Source organism: Phyllostomus discolor, chromosome 10, assembly GCF_004126475.2.
Source record: "Phyllostomus discolor isolate MPI-MPIP mPhyDis1 chromosome 10, mPhyDis1.pri.v3, whole genome shotgun sequence".
In the NCBI taxonomy this organism is placed as follows: Eukaryota; Metazoa; Chordata; class Mammalia; order Chiroptera; family Phyllostomidae; genus Phyllostomus; species Phyllostomus discolor.
Window position 1 is genome coordinate 26,195,852 of NC_040912.2, and position 16,357 is coordinate 26,212,208.

General features: G+C 38.1%; 1 protein-coding gene across 3 annotated transcripts in view; it reads left to right on the forward strand.

Moving 5' to 3' along the window:
• Positions 1 to 4,130: 4,130 nt before the first annotated feature.
• The window catches only part of COL28A1 (collagen type XXVIII alpha 1 chain), a 154,155-nt gene continuing 141,928 nt past the window's right edge, over positions 4,131 to 16,357 (forward strand). The window contains exons 1-4 of one of the 3 annotated variants that reach the window (XM_036010297.1): positions 4,131 to 4,351; positions 7,434 to 7,593; positions 9,794 to 10,350; positions 16,088 to 16,108. In XM_036010297.1, the coding sequence (XP_035866190.1) occupies positions 7,470 to 7,593; positions 9,794 to 10,350; positions 16,088 to 16,108 (702 nt within the window). In that variant the 5' untranslated portion in view covers positions 4,131 to 4,351; positions 7,434 to 7,469. The remainder of the gene's footprint in view (positions 4,352 to 7,433; positions 7,594 to 9,793; positions 10,351 to 16,087; positions 16,109 to 16,357) is intronic. The other 2 variants (XM_036010296.1, XM_036010298.1) reach the window with 2 other exon arrangements.

Here is a 16,357-nt window from a genome sequence, read left to right on the forward strand (position 1 = left end):
TAAACAATGAATAATGATTGTAATAGGTACCTTATGTTTGCATAGGGTTTCATATTATTAAATGTTTTTTATATCCCCAAATAGGAAAATATTAATTCATCTCAAGCCATTTTCACTGCAAACTTCATCCCTGGGTAATTCACCCTTAGTATATAATTTAAAAGGATAGAAGAAGAAACAAACGATTGTCCAGGAAGAACTATAATTTAGGTATAATTCAAAAAACAGATGACTCTATCACCTTAATTAATAACAATGTTGTATAAACCAGAGTTGTAATGGGTTGACATAATGTGAGATAAGTTGTTTAATGTTCTTAAAATACTTTGTTCCAGGAATTTGATAGTTATTTTTAAAATGTTTTTGTTGGCTATTCCTATGAAATCTCAAATGGGCTGACCAGAAACTGAAATGGGTGTTGAGTTTCTGAAACGTATTCATGAAAATGATAGTTACTTATATTACTGGCTGTAGTTTGATCAGGTGTCAATGACATGAGCCATAGGTTACAAATCCATTTAACAAACCTACCCAAACCTGGAGGAGAAAGTTCTTCAGCTCAGGGTTCTAAGAAGTGGTGTTCGTTGCCTTTATGACCCAGGCATTAAGATTTACACAGTGATTTATGAGAGTCAGTGTATGATGGAATTTAGTCCGAGGTAACTTGCCCTGAGCCATTTGTCACTAAATTAAAACCAGTATTTTTCAAACATAAATTATTGGCCGTAGACTAGCCTCATTTTCTTCTGCTCTGGCACAAGCCTGGGTGGCGCAAAGGCTTAGAAACTTCCCGGGGTATTTAGGGCACTGAAAGATGGCCAACTGATTCACAAACATCTAAATTTTATTCCCTCACTGACTCATGGTATGACCTCTGGGTGGGTCATGACATCTGTCCTCTATTTTGTCATCTGTGAAATGGATGAAACAAATAAAAGTGTTTTCTGTTTCCTTTCTGTTCTGAGATTCAATGCTATCATTTGTCCCCAGTATAAGAAAAGGTCAAATACCATCTAGTGGGCAATCAAAGAATTCACTAAGTTACAGTACAATACTTTCTAATGTCCGAAAGTAAAATCAACTAAACAAAAAATAGAAAATACTTCCCCATTAAAAGTAGAACTTGACCAAAGCTTAACTAGATCTAATCTTTCTCTTCTGATGAACTCTGCATGAAAAACTTACGACCACTTTATCCACTGACTGAAAAGAATAATTTTTAGAAAATTGAATATTCAAACCTATAGTAGGAGAAGACCGATCCACTTTCAGATTTTTTAAAAAATATTTTATTTATTTATTTTTAGAGAGGGAAGGGAGGGAGATAAAGAGAGAGAGAAACATCAATATGCGGTTGCTGGGAGTCATGGCCTGCAACCCAGGCATGTACCCTGACTGGGAATCAAACCTGCGACACTTTGGTTCGCAGCCCGCGCTCAATCAACTGGGCTACACCAGCCAGGGCAGATGTTTCTTAGAAAGAAAAAGTGTACATGTTTCCAGAGAGCACTCAGTTTTTTTTTTCTTTTTTGGCATAAAATACTTTGCTCTTACTAAAGAATAAATAACACCAAATAGGCAAATATCAATTATGAAAGAAAATTTCAGAGACAAATTTTAATAGTCCTAAGATTGATACAATGGGAATTACACTGTTACTGTGATTTAGGACACTATGTGACACATTTGTTCAGGCTGGGGACCAAATGACAAATAATGAAGCAAGATATATCAGGAGTAAACAATACAAAAAAAAACCTAGGGGGGTAGAGGGGATGCAGAAGAGTCAGCTCGGTCCAAATTTGGTGAGGGCAGGGGCACTGGAGTCACACTGCTCCAGACTCAAGCTATGCCACATTTTTTACATTTGATCACCAATGATAATTTCCACTTCCTTGTCTTTGAATACCTTTAATCCATTCCTAAATTGTTAAATAAACCCATCATTTTAGTGTTTCTTTAACTTCCTGAAGAATGACAAGAGAGAATGGCCAAGTCATGCTTTTGGAGCCAAGAAGTATAATACATCTCAGAAACTTCAGAGCCTTGGGGCAAATGTTATAAATTCTATGGCACCAAGATTTTATACTGAAGAAAAAAATAGAAGGGAACCTCTAATTTCTCCAAATTGGGTAAAAAGGTCATTGACTTCTTCCTTATTAGTTGATAATGCTCTTTTCTATTCTGTTTAGTCAATATGGAAGGTGGGTGAAACTGAGAGAAGATTGTGAAACATCTCACTAAACCTTGATCTCAGCCCAGATGTATAACTGATACAAGCTTGAGCTGATATGTTATTAGCCCTTTTTTGTGTTTCTGTAACCTCATGCAGATAAAACCTTCTGATATTTACAAGTCCTCTTAAATGATTCTAGGACCCCAAAATACCATCACTACTGAAATGGAGATCTTGGCACCAGTATCAAAACAAATAAAGCCTACATAGATTCTGCTTCGGTGGAGTATTAAAATATTTTGGAAAAGGCTGAAAAAGATTCACTGTCTAGCAGTGCTCTGGAGAGCAATCCGTTGTATCGTGGTTCTCAAGTGATTGAGGAACACTAAAAAATCACTTCTAATAGTCATTTATTCAACAAGTATTTATTAAGAACAGTTAACAAGCAGGAAGGCTTTAGCCCATATCTCCCCTCCAGGAGTCACCTGTTTGCTTCTTAGAGGTATCACTGCTCTTCAAGTTGTTAACCTACCTCAGGAAAAAGAGAGCTGACCTGAAAAATGCCACTTCCTTATCCCATGATTCTCATCTCACAGAAGTGACAAGTGCAGCTAACACTGACAGGCTATTTAAACTGTGTATGTGTAAATCTATAAATACATATGTTTGCTTCCTGGGAAATCCTGTGGTTACTTCTGCAATACACCCACTCTTTCTTTTTACTGTTACCAAAGCCCTGCAAGGCTCCCTCTGTTCCCCATGAACTGCTTTGTGGTGAGGAAACAATGAAAGCACAAACCTTTGCCTGGATGCTTCATTTAATGGTGTGCCCGTTGTTCTAAGTGAGTCTCAGTGGTCAGATAGTTCTGCATTAAGACCTGGCTCTGGCATTCCCTAGTATTAATGTAACAGTGGGCAAATGACTGAAGTCCTCTCTGCCTCATCATCCTCACCTGCAAAATGTGGATTCTTATAGCACTTATTATAGGTAGGTGGTTGTGCTTTTGGAGGGCTAAGTGCCATAATGTGTGTGGAGCAGTGAGCACAGTACCCAGCTTGGTAAACTGTCCACCAAGTAGGAACTATTGTTGTAACAATAAGCAGATGCATAAATGCTGAAATGTATTCCTAGGAAAACTGATTTGAGACAATTATATTGTTTTCTCTGGTCATCTTACTGTTCTCTGTCTCTGAGGCAGTCCATAGAGAAGCCGTCCTATTACTTGTCTGGGGGTCAAGTGGCTTCTAGGCTGTATGTTTTGTACTGATAAATGTAGACTTAATAAGGGTTGTAACCACAAGGCAGAAAGATAGGGAGGGTAGAGGAGGGAGGGAGCGGGGGAGAGAGTGAGAGAAAGCGAGAGCGAGAGCGAGAACGAGAGCGAGAGCGAGAGAAGAATGAGAATGGGACCACTACAGTGACCACATTTCCTGGACAGAGACCTCAGAATATTAACCCTTGTAAACCTACCTCTTGAGTTACAGTTTGAAAGGATGTTGATAAGTAATTCAGTCTAAGTGGGAACCTGAGGTCCCTATGTTAGAGACAAACCAAGGACTGAATTTAGATCACTCTTTCACTATATATTATGTAAACCTTTTATTATGAAAACTTTCAAAAATCACAGACATAGAAAGTCTAAACTAATGAGCTTCTATATACTCATCATCCAGCTTCAATAATTATCAACCCATTGCCTCTCTTGAAAAACCAGGTTTTCATCTGAGTCTGGATCATTTATACTCCTTCACAGAGCTGTTTAGAACCAATCTCTAACAGAGCACATACTCCAGGCAAAGAAATTTAAAAATAGAAAGCAAAGAACACAGCATGAGAACAAAAGCAGACTGTCAATAAATGCCTAAAATGTTAAAAAAATTACTCTAGTTGTTTTTAAAATAGTCTGGAAAACACAGCTTGTTCCAAAAGGACACTATTCCTTTAAATTACTTACTGATCCCACCCAAATCTTGCACCCTGGCCAAATGCCTCACCACTCTTTAACTTAGTCCAATAAACATGAATGAAAGATTGCAAAAGATCCAAAGCAAAGACAATTTTTATTTCTCTCATAACGGAGAAATATTCAATAGCCAATTGAATCCCCAACGATGGTTCTTGCTATTGGCATTTGCTTAACCAGTCTTTAATTCCTGTTTGACAAACTTGATAAGGTAAGACATAACTGCTTTGTTTTAATCACTTGTAATCAGACAGGCCATCAAGAACCGTGGAAGTCTAAATGGTTTACATACTTACTATGTGAAAAAAGCTTATCAAAAAATTTTATCCTCTGTATTATCTTAAGTTAATTATTAGAAAATATGAATACTTGTAGAATTTTAAAATGTAGAAATTTAAATTGTATTTTTAAATTATTTTAAAATTAATTTTAACTTAAAGTTGACTGTATAGCACTACAATGATGTTAATATTCTCTTAATTTGAGAAAGTTTTTATAATTAAGTATTAACTGCAGAATACTTTAAAACTTGGTTAGTTTGGCAATTTGAACAAAGTATTTATTCATCATTTTATCTTCAGGTAGAAACAAATGTGATGCAAATACTCTGAGTAAAACTGGTAAACTCTGTTGAAAGATAATTTCATTTGTGAATTTATCTTTAAAGTCTGTTGGAGTTATTGATCATGGCATTTATGCAAAATAAATTTTAGGAAAAAAGGCAAAAAATATGGCAGTTGAATAAAGATAATCATTGTTTCTGAATTTACAAAAGTTAACCAATAAGTAAACATAGAGATTTTTATTCCTTTCATTTAACTAAAGATATTTCCCCTGAAACCTATTTTACTTGTATATGATATTTAAATGAGAGAAAAGTGGGAATTTATTAAAAATGCAGACAAAAATCAGAATTGGTAAAAGTGATTAGAAATGGGTGGGCTCTTAAGATGCCACACTAAACGATTTCAGGAAGATGGAGAAACTAAAGAACTAAAGAAAGAAAAGTGGAAAGGTGTAAGTGTGTCCTCTAACACCAGAAAACAGAAGGGAATACCAAACTTTGGTTTGGGAGAGCTAAATAAAAAATGTTGGAGCAAATAGTAATAAAATATGAGATATTGTGATTATTACTAAAGGTTAAGTTATGTCAGTGAGCATTTTCTATGCAGAGGTTCAAGTAGGAATTCGTGATTTTATGCCAAGAAAACTGTATGAGCAGGTGCTTAGTTTTGGAGAAAGATAAGTCTTTATTTAAAGTCAGCATTTTGAAGGCCCAGAGTGAAGTCTACAAATGAGAACAAAGTAGTTTTCTTCTCATGTTCCTGCATGGTTATCATTGTCTTTAGGTTTTTGAAGAGTAATCTTGATCATGTAGCTTGTAAAATCTCTCTTGCTATTAATGAAATTAAATTCTCAGTCTCCTATTTAAAGAACTTCTGAGCCCTGACTGGTGTGGCTCAGTGGATTGAGTGCTAGCCTGAGAACCAAAGGGTCACCGGTTTGATTCCCAGTCAGGGCACATGCCTGGGTTGCAGGCCAGGTCCTCAGTAGGAGGCATGCAAAAGGCAACCACACATTTATGTTTCCCTCTCTTTCTCCCTCCCTACTCCCCTCTCTAAAAATAAATAAATAAAATATTAAATAAAATAAAGAACTTCTGAGAAGTTTCTTCTGGTATACACTCAACAAAAGAGAAAAGTCATATATAATACCAGGGACGTGGTGTTACTCCTTCCCCCCTCTAAAAATGCAATAGCAGCTGTATTTTGCTTCATAGCCTTATCCTTACTCTAATCTCCAGAGCTAAATTTGGACATCTTTTTATATTCTTCTCCTTGTTTAGCAAGGGGATTATATCCAGAGGATCCTGAATGTCCTCTTTGTATTCTGTTTCCTTAGCACAGTTTTTGTTCTTTCTTTTAACACTCACCTGTCCTCACATCTTAGCATACCTGGCTTGGACAGTAGAGATTTGATCAATTGCAGTACTTGCTAGCAGAGGTGGTCAGCCATACTGATAGATACGAAGTCAGCTTAATAAACTTCCTGCTAGATGGTACTATTTGAGAAACAGACTGTGGCACAGAGTCATTCATTGGTTTATCCCCAACTCAACAACTTTGATTCACTTAGGAATTTCTCCATGGGGCAGGTATGAAAGAAGTCAGTCACCCATCTCATTCTTCACTGCTTTATGTATATTTCTACCCCCTACTCAGAGCCCAGAAAAATTGTGCTCATGACTTCCCAATTCCCATTCCCTGAAGGCGAGGTGCCAAAGAAGGAAAATGCGATTCCTTTCCCAGAACTTCTGAAGTCAATATAGTTTAGGCAGGCAAACATTTCCAAACCATGCAGAACATTGGTTCAAAATAAGCTTTCGTATCCCCATTCTCAGGTATACTGAGTTAGCCATATCTGAGCCTTTTCTTACCAGGGAAATGTATGATTTTACAAGTCATTTGGTGTATAGCTGGGCATCCTGAGTGATGGAGATGTGACTGAAGATTTTAATACAGGATTGAATTTTTTATTGTTAATCTACCAAGAAAATTAGTTTCACAGGGCTGTTCAGAGGGGATACTTCCTGATTTCAAGCCCTATTTCTGTCCATTAGCTAGAAGAACATTGTTATTTAGCAAATCTATGTTTGCTCTCATATTCTTTTGCTTTATTGGATATACAGTTGTGTCCAGCTTGGAATTCTGGTGGAGATACAGTTTCCAAAATAAGAGTAGGAAAGAGAAATGGGATTCTTTGGAAACAGAAGAGCAACTTATGATAATTTTTAACTTGAGTTCTGAAACTCACTAAAGTTATGCATGAAAATAGTAAGACCAAGATAGCAGTGGTTCTCTGCGACCCTGTAAAAATAGTGGGATCATCAGGAACTTGTTATAATGTAAATGAGTGGAACAACTATTGATGGTCTGAATGTGGAAATGCTGAAGCAGACCCTGTGATTGAACCACAGTCACCATACAGAATGGACTGAAATGTTGGAAATGTCTCTCCTGACTCCCCACTTCCCACAATAAAATGGGAAATACAAACTACTTACATATAACTCTTTGATTTATGGAAATACTCACTAACGCATGTTTGGGTATACTGCCACGATTTATTTGCATTAGAAACTTTAAAAATCTCAATGTGCATATTTTTCTATAAATATGAATGAAAACTTTTTTCTTCTGTCAAATGCCAGTTTTCAAGTCTGCTAGATTGAAATTAAAAATAGCAAACACTGTTTTTTATTAAAGTGTTTATAACTGATTTTTCTATTAAAGGTGCTACAGGCAGATGATTTTTCACCATCTACCAAAATGTGGAACAGACATATTGTTTTTTATCTCCTGCTTTCACCAGCTTTTATGAGTCAAACAACACATGGACAAAGAAAGAAAGGATCAAAGGCCAACTTACTTGCAAGGAAAAATAATCTCCAGGGTAAAAAAAAGTTTCATTTTTGTTTTTAATGATTAATTTTAGCTCCTAAAGACACTAATATGCATTTTTACCAAGAACATTTGATTTAAAAACATATCACAGGCATATGCATATGTGACATTCAACTTTGATATGCTTATATTATGATAATGATACTCCTTACATACTTCTATGGCAAACCTATAAAAACATCAGAGTTTTTAAAGCCATTGTGTCACAGGTGGGCACAGGTAACCAGGTTCTTGGTGATGGGGACAAAGAATTGAACTGAACACCCAGAGTTTATAGCAGAGAACATGGGAGCAGGCCAACTCCAAGCAGAGATTGACCTCACGGGCTGGAGGGACTCTATTCTTATAGGGTGGATCCTTCCTGGCTAGTTTTGGTGGGCTTTTACTGAGCATGTACAAGTAGTTGTATTACTTTAAAGCTACTGCACATGTGGTCTCCCATGATTTTCCCTGATTGGCCTCCAGGGAAGAGGGTCCCACAATGCTACCGAATTGACCCCCCTTTCTCCTGGGGTCCCCCTGTACTAGGTTCACCTTTCTCTTTGCCAGAGAGTTATAGCTCTCCATGTTAGAGATTGGTGAAAGAGAAAGGAATTATTTATTCAAGTTACACAGACTTAAGAGTAATGACTTAATGTCTTCATCAAGATCCCAAAGTCCCATAAAACACCCACAAACACACACAGTCCTTCGTTCCCCCCTTTGTCCAGTCTGGGGTACTGTATCTCAGGAAAAGAAACAGAAGTCCATAGCTCAGGCAGCCCCTGGTTCTTTCCAGTAATCCGTGCTCAGCTGGTAGGCCTCCCTCGGTTCCCGGCACCATCTGCTGTGTCTCTGGGATCTCCAGCTAAAGACAAGTGGTGGTTCTCTGCTGAAGCTGCATGGTGATTCTTCTCATGGCTGAGGGGGGTCCTGACTCTGGCCAAAGCCACGTAGTTCTTCCTCACCAAGGCTGCAGGGCTCCCCACTCTGCCAAAAGTGTGTGGTTTTCCTTCACATGGCTGCCACATCTGGGTTTAAATCCCCACGTTAATCTTCCTCTGCAGCCCCATTTCCTACTCCTTCCACTATCAGCTACACTTGCCAGCACTCCCGTATCCTTCCAGCTTTACTGGGCTGCCATAGTGGGTCTGGGTAGGTGTGGCCCCATGGCGTGGAGCCAACCATCTCCAGGCTCTCATGCAGGTGCTGTAGCCAGGGGGAGTTGCCTCCCAGTTATGTCCTGGGTGGAAGTCACTCCTTCTCCCTGGCTTAAAGCAGGGCCACAGCTATTTAACATATCCGTGAAACCACTTAAAGGTTATAGATATGTTAAATGACCATGCCAAAGGTTAGCTGCAAAGTTGTTGCTATGCAAAACAGCTCTCAAGGGCTCCCCTCCATGTGTTCCATCCCCCAACTCACCCCTTTGGGGGTAGGGTGAGGACATCTTATATATCTTTCTAATATTTCCTGGACACCTTGAGTTCTAGACCCCATTACAAATCCTTCTTTTGGGGCCCCCTGGCTGCACCCTCCTACACTTGTACATTTATTATGTCACTTAAACTTCACAGTAGTCTTATAAAATAGGCATGACAGAGATTGCCACTTTCATATTATAGAGATAAAGAACTGAGGCCCAGAGAGATTAAGTGGCACCCTCCAGGTTGTAGGTAAATTAGTAAGATAGACCTAAGATGTAATCTTAAATTTTCTGTTTTTAAGTTCCTTTCTCCCTTACTGTTACTACTATGTGATGTATAGTCATTTTCTCCCTTAATTTCAAAAAGTTAAAAAAACCTGCAAAACAATATGGGGCCTCACCAGTATGACACACAGCCTAAGAAACCGGTAGAGTATTATTTACTTCCAGACAACTTGGTCCAATGTTTGTTGAATTTTTAAACCATGATGCCCCCCCCTCCCATTTTAAGCAGGCTTTAATTTGGGAAGATGTTCAGAATATACGGTATTTTTTAAAATTATCGATTTTGATTTGCATGATTTTACATGAGAAAAAGAATGTATAGACTTGCAAAGAGACTTAGTTCTTTACACCTTAAACCCTACCTACAAGGTGCTCTCTTTCACTTCCCTCTGCTTTCAACAACAAACAGCAAACAGCACGCTACTTATCACCTCAGTACTTTCCTTATGCAAAATTGTCTCTCCAGTGGTCCCACTTAATCAATTTGTTCTATTTCCAGACTCCGCTTGCTTCATAGATGTTGTCTTCATCATGGACAGCTCTGAAAGTGTTAAAATTATCCTCTTTGATAAACAGAAAGATTTTGTGGCTAACTTGAGTGACATGATTTTCCAGATGAACCCAGTTCACTACTTGAAATACGACATAAAACTGGCAGCTCTGCAGTTTAGCAGCTCTGTCCAAATCGACCCACCTTTTTCTTCTTGGAAGGATGTACAGACTTTTAAGCAGAGGGTCAAGTCTATGAATTTCATTGGACAAGGTACTTTTTCATATTATGCCATCGCCAATGCTACTAGGCTACTTAAGAGAGAAGGACGTAAAAATGGTGTAAAGGTAGCTTTGCTGATGACCGATGGCATCGACCATCCAAAGAATCCAGATGTTCAAAGTATTTCTGAAGATGCCAGAACTGCAGGGATATTATTTATCACCATTGGACTTTCTTCTGTAGTCAATGAAACCAAACTTCGTTTGATATCTGGGGATTCATCTAGTCAACCCGTTCTACTGCTGAGTGATCCAGTCCTTGTAGATAAAATAGAGGATCGCCTGGTAGGTATCTGATGGATTGGTTTTACATCCATATTTCTTGTTATAATAGTGATATTTCTATTATGAAGTCTATAAAAATAGATAATGATTCAAAATATGAAAGGAAAATAACCCACCTTAGAAATGGAAAGAAGACTCTCTCTAAAGCCTTTCTCCATGTCCTGGATAGTTTATACCAGATGAACTGGAGCAGTATCAAGCTGATTCTCTGGAATTGCATTCCTAACTTTATTGCTAGTCAGCGCTGAAGATTTGGGAAGAATTAATTTCTAATCACATAGCTCAGACTCCTGTTTATACATCCTGGGTTCATTGGACCCTGCTGACTTATGTTCAATTTGAAGTCAACTTATGGTCTGCTGTACTTGTATTACACTGATCTTTTCCCTTTCTAGATATACAAACATAACTTTTGACTTCGTCTCACCATGTATTGCTCTATTATGCTCAAGCAGAGTTCATAGACTTTCAGTTTTTTTAAAAATTATCTCATTGTTTCTTAGGTATTGACTGTAAAATCACCTACAACCTGCAGTCACCCAACAGTTTCTCCTATCAAATCGATGAGTCCCTTTTGATTGGTCTGACTGGCTGTGTCCATGCTTTTTTCCTTCATTGGTGCTCAGCTGCTTGTAAGAACCTTTCCTTGCTGCTTGGTAAAACACAAGGTGAAGCCATGCAAACAAAATCCCCCTTCATAGTACTTCTCAAGAAAAAACACTCTGGAGAAATAGTGGCTGATTTGTTAAGTGTTAAAAATTGACTTTCTTAAAAATATTGATTTTCTTTGATTTCTTAAGAAGAAGGCAAGACACATGTGTCCTTCAGGTACTGAGCATCTCCTGTGGCTGTTTTCCAGAGGCTGGGCAAAGCCTCAGGCTCCATTTCAGAGACTGTTTGGCTCCTTTGTCCCTTCCTCTAGTCTTTTCCCCAACATTACTCTCAATTTTTTTTCTCTTTTTTTATTTTTATTTTTTTGTCACTCTCAATTTTTTTACTCAGCTGTTTTCAGCACGAGACCCTGAGTTTGTCTTATCTAAATAAGAATTATCATGTCTTGAGTGCTCTGTGTAGTAGGCATTGTTCTGAGCACTTTGACTTATTTTATTCTAGTCAGTGTTAACAACAATCTTGTGATGTAGGTGCTGTTATATCATCATTTTATAACTGAAAATTTAAGGCCAGGCAAAGACCCTAGAGTCTGCATGCTTAACCTTGTAAAGTCTTATTGAGAGGGGAAACAATGCAGTAGCTTGGGGTGCATGCCTACTCTAAGCATCTCTTTTGTGAGAGAGAGATGTGCAGGGTGGCTGGCAAACTGCCTAGTCCTGCCTGTGCTGTTTAAGGAGTTCTCACTAGCGAACCTGGAACAGAAGTTTCCAGCATATTCAGGAGAGAACCCTGGGGGTGTGATAATGAGTTGCCTGTGGCTGACTGTGGAAGATGCAGGACAGGCATCTCCTTGTTTAGCCAGATGTGAAGGCTCAGAAGGCTCATACTCCCTCCAGTCACACCCTCACCAAGAGCTCCTGCCCGACTGAGAACGGAGTCTTGGCAGCAGACTCGAAGCAAGACTGTTCGTTTCTGGGGAAACCAAAAAATGACCGAGCGTCCTAATGATTCTGCTCTTCCTTAGCATCCTGTGATTTCAGCTGTTTGTTCAGATGGAAGCTCTGTGAACAAGCCACTTCTTAGAAGGAGATGCTGCTTTCCAAACACTTCCAGAATCCAAAGGGCTTATCAGGCTCTTCCAAGAAAGATATACAAAGCTTCAGTGTTTCAGATCACCACTTCTAGGAGGCAGAACTTGACTTTTCATCAGACCATTGGAAACATTCCTCATCTAATCAATTTCTATTACATCCTTGGCTGAATTTTTAACTTTTTATTTTGAAATAATTAATTAGTTGACTTTTAAAAATAGGTTAGTTAATTAGGTATAATTTCCTTACAAAACTACATTTACCTAAGGTACACAATTCCATGAGTTTTGAGAGATGTATACACCCAGGAAACCACCAACACCAGTAGGATACAGAACATTTCTGGCACCCCCAAAGTTTTCTCACGAATCTTTGCAACACATTCTTCCCTTGCTCCTGAGCTACTTCTTATGTTGACTGCTCACTCTAGACTAGTGTACACATCCTAGGCTTTTACATAAATAAACTTATACAGTGTGTACTCTTTTTGTAGCAGGTTTCTTATTCTCAGCACAATGATTTCAAAATTCATCTTTTTTTTTTTTGTATTAGGACTTTATTCCTTTCTATTGCAGAGTAGACTTTATAGTTGAATTTATGGACATGACTGTCCACCACAAATAGAATTTGTAGGAACCAAGACAAACTAAGGAAATCGTTGTGCATTCTTGGCACCTCTGGTAGGAAGTGTCATCGAAGAACCCCATGAACACATTTCTGTTCTGAATCATCCAAGGGAGACCTCTTGGTTCTGTTGAAAAATATTTTTATTGCTGCTGTATTATGGTTTACATAACAGTCTTGAAACCTAAGAAACTGAGCCCAATCTCCTGAATATATTACTTGGTCCTTTAGGAGAGCACAAAAGAGTATGTGAGATTAAAAAAGTACTTTATTCTATCATCTTTGATGTTAAACTTTTTTAAAAGCCTTTATGGGAATAAACATTGTGACAAAGTGGTGTCTTTCTCTAAAGATTATTAAGAAAAACATCAGTTTGGTGTATCCCCTTCTTTACCTACCAAACAAAGATCAACTTGATAATCATTGTATTATTTCTAAAATCCTATGCTCTATACATTTATTGATTATAGGCCACTTCCCATTTTTTTTCAAGTCTTCCTCTCTTTAGAGCCTTATTTTATTCTCTGTTTAAGATTTTGTACTTTGTTAAAGCTGCAAATTTTTTTCTTCGAGTTTGCAATCCTTGCCTACTGAGTTTTTATTTTCATCCCATTTGCTGTCCTGTTATAGCACCTTCTCACATTTCCTCTCTTCCCTTCTCATAGCGTTGACCTCACAGTCATTCACAAAACTGATGATTCCATTCCAGCCTTCTCCTTACACATATATGCCATCACAAAGCTCCAGCTCCATTAACAAAGTGCACTTTCTTTTGCTCTAGTGAGGGCCTTTATCTATTTATCCTTTTCATTTAAAGTACAGTATCCATCCAGACCTTAATTGAACATGCCCTTCCCTCTGGCTTTGACCATGGTCCCCATGCAGCCTGCTGCCCAGCCTCAGTGAAAGATCTCACTGTGCCCCAAGACCTCCAGCTCTGTCCATGTGGATTCCACTGTCCACTCTTTCTAAATGTCCTTCCTTACTGCTTCTTTTGTCTTTTGCCCACACTAGTTTGGATGACTTTTTTCCTCATAAACTTTGACATACAGCACAGCATTCCATCAAAGAGTCTGTCCTTTGCATTCCTCCCTTCATAATTTCCAGAAAAATGCACCTATTCCAAGAAATTATCTTGTTAATGCCCCCATTCCACCCCCCAGCTAGGATCTCCTTCCCACGCTGCTTGCTGTGAGCTGTCTGTTTTCTGTCACTGGGGCTTAAGACCATAAGTGCCCTTAGGGATGGAGCTTTGTTCATTGTTTGAAACAGTCTTATTTATTGTGCAGTTTTGGGTCCACTTTTGTTTCCATAGAAATGTAAATTCCAAAAAACTCAAATCAAATGAGTTCCAAAAATAATTTGTTAGTTGTGTTGTTATGGTTTTAATCCTCATGGCACATATTTTTAGACAGTAATACGGCGAGCTAGAAATTGAATTTTCAAAGGCAGGGTTAGAAAAGTATAAATTTGCACATTAGGCATGGTAGCAGCTAAATTCATGAGTTTAAAATTGATAAGGACATCCATGTTTGTTATGAAAAGATTGCAACATGACAAAACTTTGGATTTTTCTATATTTCGCTAGTTATTAGCAAATATTACGATTTGACTTGCATTGTAAGTTGTTTATTGTGTCTCTTGAACTCCTTCAAATTCCCTTTCCCTCTCTTCCTGCCGGAGGAAAGCAAGCTAACGACATGTTTTAAATGTTTTCATAATTTGGATCACACTGTTGTTTCACTCAGTGTTCTTGGAAACCTTTTTATGTTGAAATATGTAGATCTAATATGCTTACTTTAGTTGCTGAATAGTTTTTCATTTATTGATCCATTCTGCTAGTGGTGGATACTTTAATTATTTCCAATTTTTCACTATAAGAAACAATGAATGCTGAAATGTGCGAGTACAAGAATTTCTCTCTGGGGTATGTCTGGGAAGGCTGTCAGGACGTCAGGTGGAAACTAGGGCTCGTGCAGAGCAGCCTCGAGACAAAGCACACTCATCTTCAGCTTTCTAGGCACAGCCAAAGGTTCTGGAGGGGGCAATGCCATTCTATATGCAGACTGTCATTGTATCTCAGTTTCTATTTTTTCACGTGACCTGCCAGGTCTTAAAGATACATCTTTAAGACATCATCTGCTTTCAGCCTGGATTTATGCTGGCTAGTAATTTAAAATCACTGGGTGGGGAAGGGGTGGAAGAAGGGGACAAAGAGGACCACAGGTGAAACCCTGAATTTTGTATAGGGTCTGGGGACAGACTTTTACAGCTCTCAAACATATGCGGTCAAACTTTCTCATTTTATATAGGAAAATGACCTGGAAAGAGTATAAGACTTGCCCAAGGCCACATGAGTAGTGAATGGTGCTGAGCTACCATTCACTACTACCAATTAAACTGAGCTACTTAAAGCATGTTGCTGCATCTTCCCTCTATGTTACTAGTTTGTATGGAAATAAAAATAAGGTAAAAACAAAACTACAGGGATGTAGATCCTCCATAAAAGTACAACTCTTGACTTGTCTTTAACTTCCTCACTACACCCTTCATTTTTAATATCTTGCAACCAATATTCTAGTGCTTCTTACTTCCATTTTCAGTTTTATCATACGCATGTTATGCCTTCTGATTCAGTCACAAGGCATTCATTTGACACATAGTATCTGCCTTAAGAAAGCAATAATTCCACCCGTAAACATAGGTTAACTTTTCCCCAGGATTTGACTTCAGACAGGGCCTTCAGTGCACGTGTCAGATAAAACCACTGAGCTGTGTTGTAAGGTGAGGCCTAGATATTGGACAAAACACACATTGAGAGTTTCTCTGAAGTTAGGAATTTGAAGTAATTTTGGAAAGTATTCTGGCCAACTCACCTCTGTGTGGTAAGTATGAAACAGCCCCAAACCTTGTCAGGTGACTCAGCCCAAGTGTGTGATTTGGGACAAGTCACAACACTGCAGATCAAGTTTCCTTATTGCAAAACGAGAGGTTTGGCTTCTAAGGCTCATTAATATTTCCTGAAGTTATAAACCTAAAATGAATGTTTTGATGCCTAAATCTTTGTAACTGGAAGTAGAAAATTTCTCATTGTGACTGATTAAACTTGTAGCCAAATTAAGCTTATAGCCAGATCATAGAGCTGACAAAGGAAATCAAAGGTAAGCATAGGATGCAACAGGATCAAGTTCCCAGAAAACAGAATAATTTTAATGTTAGGAATACTCCTATGGCTCAGAGTATTCCTTGGGTCGGTGGCTGGTAGGCTTTATTGCTTTCACAAGGTTAGAAAGGCTGACTTGCTATTCTTCTTGGAAACTGCAAATCCCTTAAGGAATAATTAAGACTAATAAGAGTTGGAAGCAGAACCATAAATTGAGTTAATGTTTCATTCTTTTTTCCCCTCATAGGATATCTTATTTCAAAAGAAGGTAAGTACCAATTGCTTTGATTACTATGAATTACTCTATAAGCTTGCATTATCAAATCAGCATTGTAATTCTCATTGGAAGATAGGCGTGACTAAATAAAAATGCTTAACTATCTTTAGAAAGAGCCACACTATTTCTAGGCCGCCATCTGATTTCTTTTAGGCTACTATATCCAATACAGGTTGGAAAATTAGAAAAAAATTAATGTGATTCTACAGACTGATTTTAGAAATTAATGATAACCAAAGG